Source organism: Sciurus vulgaris (genome assembly GCF_902686455.1).
Source record: "Sciurus vulgaris genome assembly, chromosome: 5".
Taxonomy (NCBI): domain Eukaryota; kingdom Metazoa; phylum Chordata; class Mammalia; order Rodentia; family Sciuridae; genus Sciurus; species Sciurus vulgaris.
Window position 1 is genome coordinate 12,373,453 of NC_136465.1, and position 15,069 is coordinate 12,388,521.

General features: G+C 46.8%; 1 protein-coding gene across 1 annotated transcript; it reads left to right on the top strand.

Moving 5' to 3' along the window:
• The first annotated feature begins 1,521 nt into the window (after positions 1 to 1,521).
• On the top strand, positions 1,522 to 5,797 carry NEFL (neurofilament light chain). Its single transcript, XM_079143131.1, has 4 exons — positions 1,522 to 2,584; positions 3,552 to 3,676; positions 4,128 to 4,447; positions 4,834 to 5,797. The coding sequence occupies exons 1-4, from the start codon at positions 1,538 to 1,540 to the stop codon at positions 4,977 to 4,979; spliced, it is 1,638 nt and encodes a 545-aa protein (XP_078999257.1). The 5' UTR covers positions 1,522 to 1,537; the 3' UTR covers positions 4,980 to 5,797.
• Positions 5,798 to 15,069: the final 9,272 nt, after the last annotated feature.

Genomic DNA, 15,069 nt, shown 5'->3' on the forward strand with positions numbered 1-15,069 from the left:
CACACATTTCACCTTTGTGCGCTTCTTTTAAAAATAAATCAGTAAGTTCATGTCAGATGCTATGTACCCACACACATCGAAACCTAAATGCTTGCTTAGAAAAATCTTGGTATCTTTTGTAAATTTCTGCAATCCCTGAAACTGGAGGGACTCAATGCTTGTGAGAAAATCTGTCCACTGCAGGGCTGTATCCACCTGCATAGGGCGTGCCCCCTCTTTCAAGTATCTGGGTGCTTCCTAGAGGAAACGCATGGATTCCTGACTGCATCTGCTACTTATGTATTGTAGGGATTGGAAGAGGAATCATGCGGCTATTTTCTGTCCGCCCCAGCAGAGAAGTCTCGGTACTGAGTTGTCTACCGCTCCTTACCCCCCACCCCCACATCGGCGCAGCAGCTTTTGCCGAAAATCAGACACCTGCAGGGCTTGTGGGTATCATCACAAGTGTAAAAAGAGGGGAGGAAGCTTTTAATGCGATGGAGGTGTTGGTGGCAAGCAGGGATTTAACTTGGTGAAGAAAAGAAGCAGCCGTAAGTTCCCCGGTTGCAGGGCGCACGGCTGCCAAGCAAGTCGGTCTGTGCCGGGTTAGTTTCAAACTCATTCCCGGCTCGCCTCCACCAACACACTTCAACACGCGAAAAGCATTCGAGGCTTCCTCCCCCGGGAAGAAATGAGAAAATCTAGGAACACTAACCGGTTGATTAATTGCTCTAAAGTTAGAAATGCTAAAACGAACACCTGCAGTGCTGCGGGTGTGTGTGTGTGTGTGTGTGTGTGTGTGCGCGCGCGTGCGTGTGTTTGGGGGCAGGTTCCCTGTGCTGAGAAGCAGCGAGTTAAAGAAAAAGAACCAGGAGAAAAGACGAATTAAAGAAAATGCCAGAAACAGCTGCAAAGAAATGTAAAACTTCCCACCCTAAATGCCGCATCCGAGCAACCTTTGCCTGTTACATGAATCTCAGATTTTCTAATGCCATTGCAACGTCCGCATAAACCCCAAGGGGGCGGAGGGGTTACTAAGGGGGTCCCTAGTGGGTAAGGGGCGAGTTGGGGGTCAGGGTGTCTTCGAGATGCCAGGTATGAAAAACTAAGATGACAGTAGGGAAACAGAACCTGTTATTGGGGCCACTCAAAAATCCGAGTGATACGGAGTTCAAGTATAATAAACAAGACAAGGCTGGGTGGGGGGAGGACGAGAAAGGAAATGAGTAAGGGTCTATGGGGTCTTAGGGAAAATAGAGGGTCTCCGAGAAAAGCGGAAAGAAGGAGAGCCGCAGCTTCCCTGCTGATTGTCGCTCGCCCCCGCCTTCCCTTTTGTGCAGAATCCTCCCCTTGGCTGCAGCAGCGCTCTGCCCCCACTGGCCGGCGCGCCGTGATCGATCGCAGGCTGCGTCAGAATCCTCCCGGCGTATAAATAGGGGTGCAGGACAGCGCCGAGCCGCACACAGCCATCCATCCTTCCCTTTCCCTTTCTCCCCCGTCCTTCCTTCTCTCCAGGCCCCCATCTCCGCCGCCGGCCAGGGGGGCACCGGCCGCCACCATGAGTTCCTTCAGCTACGAGCCGTACTACTCGACCTCCTACAAGCGGCGCTATGTGGAGACGCCCCGGGTGCACATCTCCAGCGTGCGCAGCGGCTACAGCACCGCGCGCTCCGCTTACTCCAGCTATTCGGCGCCTGTCTCCTCCTCGCTCTCAGTGCGCCGCAGCTACTCTTCCAGTTCCGGATCCTTGATGCACAGCCTGGAGAACCTCGACCTGAGCCAGGTAGCCGCCATCAGCAACGACCTTAAGTCCATCCGCACTCAGGAGAAGGCGCAGCTCCAGGACCTCAACGACCGCTTTGCCAGCTTCATCGAGCGCGTGCACGAGCTGGAGCAGCAGAACAAGGTGCTGGAAGCCGAGCTGCTGGTGCTGCGCCAGAAGCACTCCGAGCCATCCCGCTTCCGGGCTCTGTACGAGCAGGAGATTCGCGACCTGCGCCTGGCGGCGGAAGACGCCACCAACGAGAAGCAGGCACTCCAGGGCGAGCGCGAAGGGCTGGAGGAGACTCTGCGCAACCTGCAGGCGCGCTATGAAGAGGAGGTGCTGAGCCGCGAGGACGCCGAGGGCCGGCTGATGGAGGCGCGCAAAGGCGCAGACGAGGCGGCGCTGGCCCGCGCTGAGCTCGAAAAGCGTATCGACAGCCTGATGGACGAAATTGCTTTTCTGAAGAAAGTGCACGAAGAGGAGATCGCCGAGCTGCAGGCGCAGATCCAGTACGCACAGATCTCGGTGGAGATGGACGTGTCCTCCAAGCCCGACCTCTCCGCCGCGCTCAAGGACATCCGCGCGCAATATGAGAAGCTGGCCGCCAAGAACATGCAGAACGCCGAAGAATGGTTCAAGAGCCGCTTCACGGTGCTGACCGAGAGCGCAGCCAAGAACACAGACGCGGTGCGCGCCGCCAAGGACGAGGTGTCCGAGAGCCGTCGCTTGCTCAAGGCCAAGACCCTGGAGATCGAGGCGTGCCGGGGAATGAACGAAGCCCTTGAGAAGCAGCTGCAGGAGCTGGAGGACAAGCAGAACGCCGACATCAGTGCTATGCAGGTACCACACCTTCCAAAGCCCAGAGAGGGTGAGGGGACTGCGAAAGCGCCGGGGTGGGGGGAGTTGAGCGTGCGCCCAGAAAGTGTACAACAGGGCGAGGCCTCTGTTTGCAGCTATTAGAGGTAGAACTTGGCTGCTTGGAGACTGTGGTAGAGCGGGGTGGGGCGGGGCGGGGTCTGCCCGCAGTCTGGGAATGTGCTTGATGCAGTTGAATCTGTGTTCTGCAGGAAAGCTGCCCAGCCCTGCGAGGGGCCCGGTGGGGGAGGGGAATAAATGGAAGTTGGGCGTTGCCTCCAGACTGCGGTGACATCCGGTCTTTACAGATCTGCATTAATCACATTACTTTCAGCACCTATTTGTTCGTTTGGTTAATAAACATGGCGAATAGCTTCTCATTAGTTCGGAATCAGCATGCTTTAGGACTATTTTTTAGCAACCTCTTCCACCCCTTAGCAGATACACAGGAACATGGTTAGAGTATTTCAGGTAACTAGCTAGTGATGTTCATAGTAAACCATTTCTTTTTAAAGCCTCTCCATCTTCTGAGGAGTAGAAATACAGATGCACAGAAAGTGTTTTAGACAGTCATTTTTGAAACTCTAGCTAGTTCCTTCCCCTATAAAACAATGAATTCATTTTCCTGTCTGTGGTCTGACTAATTAAGAGTTAAAGAGAAACAAAGTTTTTCTAGCAATTTGGCTTCTTGGCGTTGTAATGATGGTCATTAGACTACATCAACTAAAGACATTTTTTTAAAGGTTCTTTTTCTTTTCATCAGTTATTTTTTTTCTTCTCATGTTTTTCAGAAGCTGAATATATACTTATTTTTAGAACTAGGCAGTTTTAGGAGAGATTTTTATGGAAAGTGTGCACTTTGATTTTAATGGAAACTAGGCCTTTGCAAACATATTACAGGAGAAAAAAAGTAGGGATTTATGCTTGGATTTTTAAAACAATCTTCCAACAGGACACAATCAACAAATTAGAAAATGAATTGAGAACCACAAAGAGTGAAATGGCACGTTACCTAAAAGAATACCAAGACCTTCTCAACGTGAAGATGGCTTTGGATATCGAGATTGCAGCTTACAGGTAAAATCAAGAGGGTAAAGGTGGCCGCCATTAAGCCTTGGAAGAAAATCAGATTATGGTTAAAATGATGTCTAATCAGAAACCTTCAAGAATACTCCTTTGAAATAATTATAAAATTTTTGGCTTTGTCCAAGAAGGTATTCAGATAAATACCTAAGAATTTAACCCTGTAATAATAAGTCCTGTTCTTAGCTTCTGGGCATGTTTTAAATTTAATAGGACTCTTTAGGGCCTTTTGCCCTAGTCATTAAGAATCCCTAGTCATTAAGTCTTGTTGATGGACAACCCTACTTCTTGAGATGGCTTTTGGTGAGATGGCTTTTGGGGGAAATGATGAGTGACACTTTGGGGGAAATGATGAGTGACGGGTTTGGAGCAAGTCCTTCAACACACTTTGGTGTTGGTGTTTTTTTTTTTTTTTTTGCACCCCACCCTGCATTTGCCTCCCCAGGAAACTCTTGGAAGGCGAGGAGACCCGGCTCAGTTTCACCAGCGTGGGCAGCATAACCAGTGGCTACTCTCAAAGCTCCCAGGTCTTTGGCCGATCTGCCTATGGAGGTCTGCAGACCAGCTCCTACTTGATGTCCGCCCGCTCCTTCCCCTCTTACTACACCAGCCACGTCCAGGAAGAGCAGATCGAGGTGGAGGAGACCATTGAGGCTGCCAAAGCTGAGGAAGCCAAGGATGAGCCGCCCTCTGAAGGGGAAGCTGAAGAGGAGGAGAAGGAGAAGGAAGAGGCTGAGGAAGAGGAGGGAGCTGAAGAGGAAGAAGGTAGGATAGAGACAAACCCCAGCAACTTTAAGAGCAATGTGGCTGTGGATATTTGTTAGCAGGAGCTACGTATGTGTCCTGTGTAGAAAAGCTTTATTCATGTGTGATTTTTGAAATCTTAAGCAAAATGAGTGCCAGACACCTCATAAGACAGAGCTTAGACTTGGATTACTTCTAGTCCCTGGAAGTAATCTGTTTAAATACATGCTCCCTGGCAAATGGGTCATGGCAAGCGTTCTGTGACTTGTCCATTGGGAAGGTGGAACCGGCAGGTTTTTGGTAAGCATTCTGAGAATAATGTGGAATAATTCCCCAAACTTTTGCAGAAATGTTTGACTGGACTTAACGTGGATTTGGATTTTGTAAATTTTCTTTTTATGTTAAAGCTGCCAAGGAAGAATCTGAAGATGCCAAAGAAGAAGAAGAAGGAGGAGGCCAAGGTGAAGAAGGAGAAGAAATCAAAGAAGCTGAAGAGGATGAGAAGAAAGATGAAGGTGCTGGGGAGGAACAAGCAACTAAGAAGAAAGATTGAGCCCCCTCTCCTTAATTATTCCAGGAAAAATTCTCCCCAAATCAGGTCGACCTCATCACCAACCAACCAGTTGAGTTCCAGACCCTATATGAATTAAGAAGTCAATATATGTATAATTCTGAGATGACTTAGGTTGGACATTCAATGTTGTGCTATGAATTTTCTCCTTATGCAGAGTATCTGTTTGCTTGCAGAGTGGCTTTCTGGCTTGCTGCCAGCCTGTGCATGGTCCATGCTTATGAGTTCAGGATCTACGGCAATGTGAATCATTCAGATGTTTACAATAAAATCACGACATGAATAAATGAATTCACTAATGTTAATGTTAAACTTCATGGAAAAATAGTCCTTTGAACCTTTGGTGGTTAGAAATTAAAGACCTTGAGTTATGTGCAATAAATAGTAAATAAAGTTACATTGAATGACGTATTTCTTGCTGTGGTTGTTGACTTAATTAAAATACCTTAAAGATGGCACCAGTATAAACCACATACAAGTGGACTATTGAGCTACAATTTCTGTTTTTGTAAAAATCAAAATTTTAACAACTCAAATATTTTTTTTCTTCTTTAACTGGAAATTCTTAGTGCTACAATTAGGTCATGACTATTCATAAAATCTCTTCCCTCAAAAATTTTATTGGCAATAAACATGAGTAAGTAAGAGAGTTCATAAGTAACAATATACTTTGCCCCATATGTAGACTCTATTATGTGAAGAATGGCTTTCTAGGAGACAATTCCGAATTTATGTGACAAGTATATCCTTTATTGTCAACTAGTATGTAATAACACAACATGGGTAGAATAGGACTTCTACATATTCATCACTATTAACGTTTTTAGTCCAATTATCATGGGCAGAAGTTGAAACCTAAGCACATGATATAGTCAAGAGGAATAATTTTTTAAAATTAGTGTGTAATTTAGGAAGAGGAAAGAATACCAAAGGCCATTTGCCATTGGAAACATGTTGCCTGCCATCCTGAGCTCATGATTCAGTGTGTTGTTAGCTTCCTTCTATTGCCTCAAATAAATAGCATTTAATGCCACAGGTTTTAAACCCTTTAAAAACTACAGATACTGGTAATGAAATTATTCAGTCACTTAGGGGGGAGATAATATACTTGTATGTTATATTGGCATTGTTCTGCATGTCTTAATTGGGAAATACTTGGATTCCAGTGATAACTTATCTGGTTGGATGTTACATTGAATGCACACCCATCTGTCCATGTCCACCGTAAAGTTACAAAGGCTCTTGTGCTTGCATTTGATGTGGAATAGAGATGGTATTATTGACTATTTGCTGCTCTGCTTCTGTTTTTGAACAATTGCTTTGTCAGCCAATTTTATTCTATATCTGTTTTTTAGACCTTTAAAAGTTACGAATTTCACTTGAAACCAAAGTGGTATACATTTGAAGTTATTTGATCTCTTTGCACTATATCTAGTCAAACATATGTTACTAAGCAAATAGGTAAAAATATTTCTTTATCTACCATGATATGGATGGGACCTAGAAGCCTCTCAGTACTTCAGCCTGGGTAAAGATTAGGAGTCTCCTCAGAAACCAAGCTCTTCACATTGATGCTGATGTAACATGGGATGATGCACGTGGTAATTCTCAGACAGATGCAAACTACATGTCAAACAACGAGCCAAATGGAAACAGCTGGTTGGTTTGAGAAACACTTGGTTGAAGTAAGACCATTGTCCCATACTCTCTCCTGTGTGCCATAATAAAATATTGAAAAACCTAAATTAATGAGTTTGAAGTCTTTCTTGAAAGTTCCACCAACTTTGGGACTGTGGCGAGTATCCATTTTCCCCTCTGCTTCCCCCACAACTCCAGTGTTCTTTCAACATCCTTCTCGCTCCCCAGTGACTCCATTCCTCAGTCACCCAACTGTGGTAACCAGACACCATCACACGACATTAGACCTCCCATTTCCTCTCCTCGAGGCAATCTAGTGGATCACCAAGCCCACCGATTTCACTGCCACATACCTTGAATCCATCTGCACCTTTCCATTTACACTGCCACTCCCCTAAGGACCCTCTCAGTGCCTACTTTTGCTCTCTTTCAATCAACACACTTTGGTAGGCGAGTATTTGGAAAAGCAAGTTTCCATCAGGGCATCTCCTTGATTAAAACCCTCCAATAGTTTCCTATTTCTTTTCGTTTAAAAACTGGAATGCATGCGTGTGTGTTAAACAGGCAATAAGTGAACAAGTTGATAAGGAGGTGACCTTTGGTTGGAGTCAAACAGGTTAGGATCTGGGATCCAAGTGGGGGAAAGGGCAAGCACAAAGCCTGGTTTCTCTGAACCTGGAAGCACGTTGATGAATATTAGTGAAAGAGACAGAGCATAGGAAATGGGCCTGGGAAAGGCAGGCAAGGGCTTGCTGACCAAGGAGTTGCAATTTTATTCCTTGTGTCCTTAGGAACTTTTGAGAAAGTGAAGTGGGAAAAGTGATGTGGTCTCATTTATGCTTCATGAAGACCGCTCTGACTCCTGTGTGGAGAATGGACTCAGGAAGCTAGAATTAAAGCAGAGAGACTAATTAAAAGGGGCTCTTCAGTCAGTAAGAAAAGTGGAATGGCAAATTAGAGTACACAGTGGCACCAGAGACAGCGTGGCGTGGTGCCACTCAGGAAAGTTTTGAGTTAATTTCTTACAACATGAATGCACAGAGGAAAAGTTGTAAACAGTATCTTATTTTTTGTTAACTACATAATGACACTTCAAATCAGGATGCAGTGTGTATTAGTTATCTGTTGCTGTAGTCAATCCCTCCAAAGCCTCCTTAGTTCTGTCCATCTGGCTTTTGGGAGTGGCTCTGACTCTTGGTCACTTATGAGGTTGCAATCAGATGCTGGCTGAGATAACTGCCCCAAAGGTCTGACCAGGGCAGAAGGATCCCTTTAGAGGTGGTTCACCCATTCTACCAGCAACTTCCTCTCCATGTGGGTCTTTCCACTGAGCAGGTTGACATCCCACAACATGGCAGTCGGTCTCCACCAAAGTTAGGCCTCTATGAAACTAAGACCACAGATGCAGCGTTTCATGACCTAGCATTGAAACCACACGCCACCACCGGCACTGTCTTCTACTGGGGCAGAGACTAGCCTGCCTGATTCCATGTGTGTGTGGGAATGTTGGGATGGGTGGGGTGTGCACGGAGGCATAAGCACCAAGACATGGAGATCCCTAGAGGTTGCTAAAAGGTAGTTGACTGTGATTGTTTCTTTCATGAACAGCAAGCATTCATTCTAGAGATTCTGAAACAATTCCAGATTCAAATATTCTCACCCCATGAAAACCTTCATATTTGCCCTTCTATTGAAATATGTCTTTAGTCTTTTCCCAAGTGGGATTATGTGTCCAAAGGGTAACATGTACCTTTGAATAGCCCCTGAAATGTCTCCCCACACATATTCTACAAAGATTGATAACTACAGTTGAAGGCCTTTGTTTTCCTGCAGTAGTTCATTTGATAAGAAATATGTATTACTCTAGTAGTTAATTGGGATGAGTATGATAGCAGCTAATATATGATTTAAGGTAAGTTGTGACAGAAAAATAAAATTTTATGTTTATCATTTGTTAGTGGTGAAACCCATCCCAGCTGGTGTCTTAGTCTACATATATATAAATATATGATATGTAATACATATGAATACATGATACACATTAACATGTATATCATCTATCATATATATCACATAGATACATCTTAAGTTTGAACATGAATTTAAATGGGAAACTTCTAAAAAAATGTTGATTACAAGTTGCCTTAATATGAAACAAATTTCTTAAAAAAATAGATACTCTAGATGGAGCTTAGGTTTCTCAAAAATTTTTAAGAATTTTTATTTGTGCATTGATGGCCAGCAATCCCATCTTTCTTAGTTAAATGTCATTCTTTCCATTTATAACCTCCCCACGTCTTTATAACTTCCTATATCAGGCCATTTCCTGATATGTCCATACAAAATTATCAGGAAGTTTTGATGAAGCAAAAGTAATGTTCCCTTTTTAATCTCTATCCCACTATTAGAGACTGAAACCCTACATTAAAAACTACTTACCTGTGTTTGAGAAGAAGGAATGATCTGCTCCTTCTGACTTGTTAGTTTCTTTCTGATCACTTATTCACTGGAGAACACCATCTTTTTATTACACATTTTATTACCTGTTCTCACACACACACACACACACGCACACTACAGAGAATATCTCTGGCTTCCTCTCTTCAGGTCCCCCCTCCTAGATTCAGGCACAAGGGCTATGTGTTGGAGAGAATCTCACCTGTAAACCACAGATCAACCACGCGGTTTAAGGCAGAGAACTAAGTGTCGTATATGAATGAAATCAGAGGGCAAATTCGAGGCGACAGTACATGCACCACCTTCCCTGGAGATCACGTGTTTGTCAGTAGGCCCCACAGTCAGCAGGTTCTAAGGACAGAACAGACCCAGGGCTTTTCAGAGCAGGTGTTTCCCTCCAGGGTGTCTGTGGGGCTGACCTCAGTGTGAACCAAGTTCCCAAGGGGTCACTTTCCGGATTGGGTAAGGGGGACACCTGGGGAAGGCAAGAACGTTCCGGTTTTGTTCTCTTTCCCCTTTGCACACGTGGTGCCTGCCACCAACCCCTGTCCCATCTGAGCAGTGGAAAGAGCAGGCAGGAGTGTGACTTCTGAAGTGTGGAGCCGCGGGAGGGTTCAGCTGCCGCCGGCGGGAGTGGGGTGGGGTTGGGGGGGTGTTCAGCGTCTACACCCTGCTGCGATCTTCCTCAGGGGAACCCGAGAGGAGTGGGGACACAGCTCTTAAAGAAGCAGCCTCTCCTCGGGCAAAGCAGGCAACCTGGTTTGGTGTGTGTTTAAGTGTGGCCTCGGTTTGCTACTGCACTATCAGCGGTGTGAGACAGGCGACTTGGTGTTGGGGGTCAGAAGCCCTGGAGCCTTTGCAGCCCTGCTTAAGAAACAACACTGTGCTCCAGGTCCGGGATACTTGAAGCAAAACAGGCAGGGAAGTACCCCCGCCCGGGCAGCACACTCCCTGAGGGATGAGACCTCTTTGTGGATTGAGGTATCCTTCTGCTCTTCCCAGGGCGGATCCCCGGCCCCAGCTCCAGAAGGCCTTCCGCTGGTCTCCTGGACCCTCTTTCGGAGGTGGGGTGGCAAGGGAAGGCCCTGGCCCGCATTTCTGCGTTTCCAGGGGGCTCCTGAGAGCGGCGCTGCGGCGCCCTCTGGGCGGAGCTGGGCGCGTTCCCAACTGGACGCAGCCCTTCGGAGGGTGTTTCAGGACTACGCCGGGATCAGTATCATTTAGAGTATTCAAAAAATAATTTGAGGAAACCCAACTTGTGAGAACTACCCAAGATGACAGACTTGAATAATCAAAATGACCAGATGTCACTTTTTTCCTCCTCCCTGATTGCAGCGATCCCCGCGTGACGCCCCCGGGTTTCTGCGCATTGCGTTCGTCCTGGGCGCCACTCCGCCCCACCTCCCAAGGTCACTGGTCACAGCTGTCCTCTTTGTTTCCATCCTTCAAGGACAGTGTGTGTGTGTGTGTGTGTGTCTGTGTGTGTGTGTGTGTGTGTGTGTGTGTGTGTGTGTGAGGTGTGCTGGGTGGGACGAGACCCAGGCTGCCGGTGAGAGCGTAAAAACCTGTGTGCTGGGCGAAGCCCTAGGGAGTTTTCTGGGGACTACCGGTGGGAGCAGCCCATGGCCCTCTACAGAGTGTCCTCCCCACCTCCAACGTAGGGGCAAGCTGCCGCCACCGCACCCTCAGGTACTTTAAGACCACCCCGCTCGGGATGGTGCAAGTTCCAAGACTTTTGGAGTATTTTTAAGTTGGCCGAGCGACACAGATTCGCAAGCCCGGCTACTTGGGGTGGCCCGGAGAGGGGAGGCGCGGGGCGCCGGAAACCCTCCTTTGCCCCACCTTTCTCCGGGTTGCGGCGCCGGGAGGATGCGGCAGAGCGGTCAGCTGCGGCGCTGCGCCGGCTGCGGGTCCCCCGCCAGAAACCAAACGGCCACCGCCCTGGAAAGGAGAGAGAGGATGGGGGAAGCGGCGAGGGGGAAGGCCGCTCGGGGAACTTCTGCCACTCGCTCTGCTCGTGAGGGATCACGGTGTCTTTCCGGGCCCAGGGAGGTTCTGGGACCCAAAGTGCCAACAGGGAAAGGTGTAGTCTGATGCCACAGGAAAAGCTGGCCTCTGACGCTGCGCCACGCTGCTGCGGGAAGCGGGAGGCGGAGGGCAGCCGGCACGCCCTAGCCTGCTGGGCGGCAGGGTGGCGGCGTGCACCTCGGGCCTTTGCATGGCGCCGACCCTGGCTAGAAATGCAGTGGCTCGGCCTCACCCCAGGCCCAGGGCCAGAATCTGCATTTTAGCCGGATACCCGGTGATTCCTAGGCTTAGTGAGTGTGACACCCTGGTAAAGAAAGGCATGGAGGGGAGGCAACGGAAGCAGGAGGCTGCAGTTCACAACAGAAGGGAGGCACCAGAACCTCTTCTCCCTTTGTATTATAAATCAATGGCCAGAGGGGCGACAGGTTCATCTCAAGTCTTAACATCCGCTCACTCTCCCCGGTGGATTGATAAAAAGCTTTTGTACAGTCTCTAGGGCCAGCACTAGCTTCCATTTGGAGGCCTATTGTGGTAAGGCCATTTGGTGCCTCCCTTTGTGATGTTCTGTGTGCAGGCCCCTGTCAGGGAGAGTTGTAAATTCACATGGTGGGGTGGACAGAACAGAACCAAAGGAAAATTTGCCTTGCCGAACAACCCCACCACGAAATCCCATGCGACTTAATATTTCCATTCTTTAAAGGTGCTTTGCTGTATATTTGCCATAAGACAGGCCTCACTCATCTCTTCAGGCAACATTCATTTGTGTAATACTTTCTCTGTCCCTCTCCCGGGTTGGGGTGGTATTGGTTAGAAAACATTCAGTAGAAATTTCCCTGGACCCTTCATCAATCCCAGGGAAAGCCTGAGTCTGGCCAGAGACCCTGCAGAGTCAGCAGCCCAGGAGCCTCAGAGTCTCAAGCAGAGGAAGAAGGCAAGATGCTCAGACAACTCAGTGACTGGGAGCCCACCTGCTGGCCAGTTTTTGTCAGCATTGACATGATGGCGAATGCCGGATTTAGGAGCCCAGTGTAGGTTAGACCTAATTGTAAGGATTTCAGGAAATTTATACCATCAACTCATTTCTTCCTTCATCATTCTTTCATTAATTCATCAGAGACTTTCTGAGTACCTGTTAAGGGCTTGATACTTTTCTGAGGTCCTGGAGACAGCATTTACAACATAAATCTCCCATTTTCATGAAGGCAGATGATTTTTTAAAAAGCTTATGCTATGTCATATGATATGGGTTATAATAAAAAATGAAGTTGGATAAATGGAATGAAGATTGGGTAAGAGTGTGTATTGGTGGGTGGAACTTGGGCAGAGACCTGCAGCAGGTGAGAAGGAAAGCCATGTATGTAACGGGTGAAGTCCTGCCCAGGGTCCCTGAGATGGGAGCATGCTTACTGCATTGGAATAAGAATAAAGAGGCTATTGTGGTCAGAATAAAGTACAAAAAGTGGAGAGTCATGGAAGAGAGTCCAAGAGGTCAAGGACAGGTGAGGTGGGGCCTTGCTGGTAAGGGTTTTGGATATTACTGTATGGGAGATGGAAAGTCAGGGGACACCTTTGGGGAGTTTCTAGCCCCCCAGGGATGTGATGCGATTTGCGCTTTAAAAAGATCACTCTGTCTGCTGTGTCAAGGAGATGAGCTGGAGAGATAACTGTGGAGGACTGGAAGACCAGTTAAGAGGCTGTTGAGATGATGGAGGTGAGAAACGATGGTCAATTGCTCCTGGGTGACTGGTGGGGATGGTGGTTTGATTTGGTATACATGCCTTCATGTAGTTTGAAGACAATGGAATTGCTGGAAGATTAGATTCGGGAAAGTGAGTGAAGTCAAGAATATTTCAAAGTTTTTGATCTGAAAGATTGCATTGGTCAGCTTTCCATCCCTATAACAAGCTCGCTGAGATAATCAATTTAAAAGAATGAAGAGTTTATATTGAATCATAGTTTCAGGGGTTTTAGTCCATGATGGGTTGGCCCTGCCATTTTGGGGGCCTGTGGTGAGCCAATGCACCATGGTAGGGAACACCTACTCATCTCATGGTGACCAGGAAATGAGAAAGAAAAGGGGTGTAGGGATGGGGGAGCCAATATCACCTTCAAGGGTACACCCCCAAGGACCAAACTCCCACCCTGGAGGCCCCACTTCTTAAAGGTTCCACCACCTCCCAGTAGCACCAGGGGTTGGTGACCAAGCATTATAAAACACATGGGCCTGTGGGGCAGGGGTCACTTATCTGGAGAATAACGCTGATAGAATGGAGTTTGCGTTTAATGGACCAGGGAAGACTGAAAGATGTCTTCAGTTGGGAGCAGGGGCAACCTCAAGTGTTGGGTTTTGTCCATGTTACCTTTGAGATGGCAGTCAGATATGTATGATAGGAGTTTGGTGCTAGAGATACAAATTTGACTACTATTCTGAAATTCTCCCCTTCTATGAATACTGTAAGCTTTTTAAAGAAAGATCTCTTTGGGTCAGGCACTGTGGCACATCCGCATAATCCCAGAAGCTTGGGAGGAGCTGGTTCTCGAGTTCAAAGCCAGCCTCAGCAACTTAAGCAGGCCCTTAGCAATGCTGTGAGACCCTGTCTTTAAATAAAACATAAATAGGGCTGGGGGTGTGGTTCAGTGGTTGTAATAGTTTCAAAATCATAGAAGTTACTGAAGAAATCATTTTTTATTTTATATATGGGGAAACCGAGATTCAGAAGGGAAATGTAAGTTTCCAAATATGCTGTGGTTTGTTACAGCAGAGCTGGAACTAGATTCTAAGACTCTAGTGTATTTTCCTGGCACTCTATGGCACTATTGATGGATATGTGAGGTGATTATTATTCCTGATCTTTTTTGGTGGCCAGGATTATAGCAGACTGTGTAGGTTAGTGAAAAATATTTGTTAGGTTACAACAACATTTATGCAACAATGAACAAGTCTGTACCATTTAACATGAGCTCTTCTCTCCCACTCTCATTTTCTTTCTCTCTTCCTGGGTTTTATTATTGACCATTTGATAGCTAATGCCTGAAATAGTTCCATTAAGGGTCACTTATTGGCTTGCGGATGAGTGTAAAAATCAGGAAACCTCTGAGTGCTGTGAGCCTCATCTGTTGCAGCATGGGGCTTAAAGAACTGTGGACTAAAGCCAGCCATTTCTACTTAGAGAAATTATGAATCATAATTCCTGGGGAATAAAGGTGGATCTTTCTGACTGGGAGCAATCTGATTGTAAAGCATCAAAATAAAAAGAAAATTACTTTGGAAGATGTAAATAATCACACGGAGAGGGCAAGCGGCCCACTCTGATCATCTCAATGCCACATTGCATTGCTATGGCCAACAAATTCGTTTTGTGTCTCTGGCTTGTTTTTTCCTCTGTCCCCATCCCACTATCCATATGGGGACCCATTTCCCCATCTGTTCATTCTCTTCATTCTTCACAGTTGAGATTTTAATTTCAATGATAATAAAAATTCTCACCAGCATGGAATTTGGGTTTGATAGGGAATTTTACTTTGGAAAGCACAGCACTCATTCTTGCAAAGCTGAGAGGTCGGGGACACAAAGTCCACGCATTTTACAGGTAAAATATGCAGCACAGGACTTAGGGCACTCCGTTTTCCTCGAGATGCCATCTCTACTTTAATGTCTTATGGCAAGCGACTTCAGCTGGCCAGTCCAGCATCCCCCTTTCCCTTCCTCTTCCCTAAACCTACCCCGAAGTCTTCCTTGATGGTTTCCATATCAATAGTTGGACACTCCAGCCATTTGGTTTTCCAGGCCAGGAGGCACTCTGGAGTCAGCCTTGATTTCTCTTTTGTCGTATTCTCCTTGGTTCTCAGTCAGCAAATCTCATGGAGTCCACTTTCAAAATATGCTCAGTGGCCCAGCAAGGTTCGCCATTTCCAGTGCTACCATTTTGGTCCTGGAGCCAAATCTCTT

Excerpts from the sequence above, each read along its gene's own strand:
- NEFL (XM_079143131.1), top strand. The coding sequence starts at position 1,538 with ATGAGTTCCTTCAGCTACGAGCCGTACTACTCGACCTCCTACAAGCGG. Across the intron at positions 2,585-3,551 it reads CCGACATCAGTGCTATGCAG|GACACAATCAACAAATTAGA; the intron begins GTACCACACCTT and ends ATCTTCCAACAG. Across the intron at positions 3,677-4,127 it reads ATCGAGATTGCAGCTTACAG|GAAACTCTTGGAAGGCGAGG; the intron begins GTAAAATCAAGA and ends TTGCCTCCCCAG.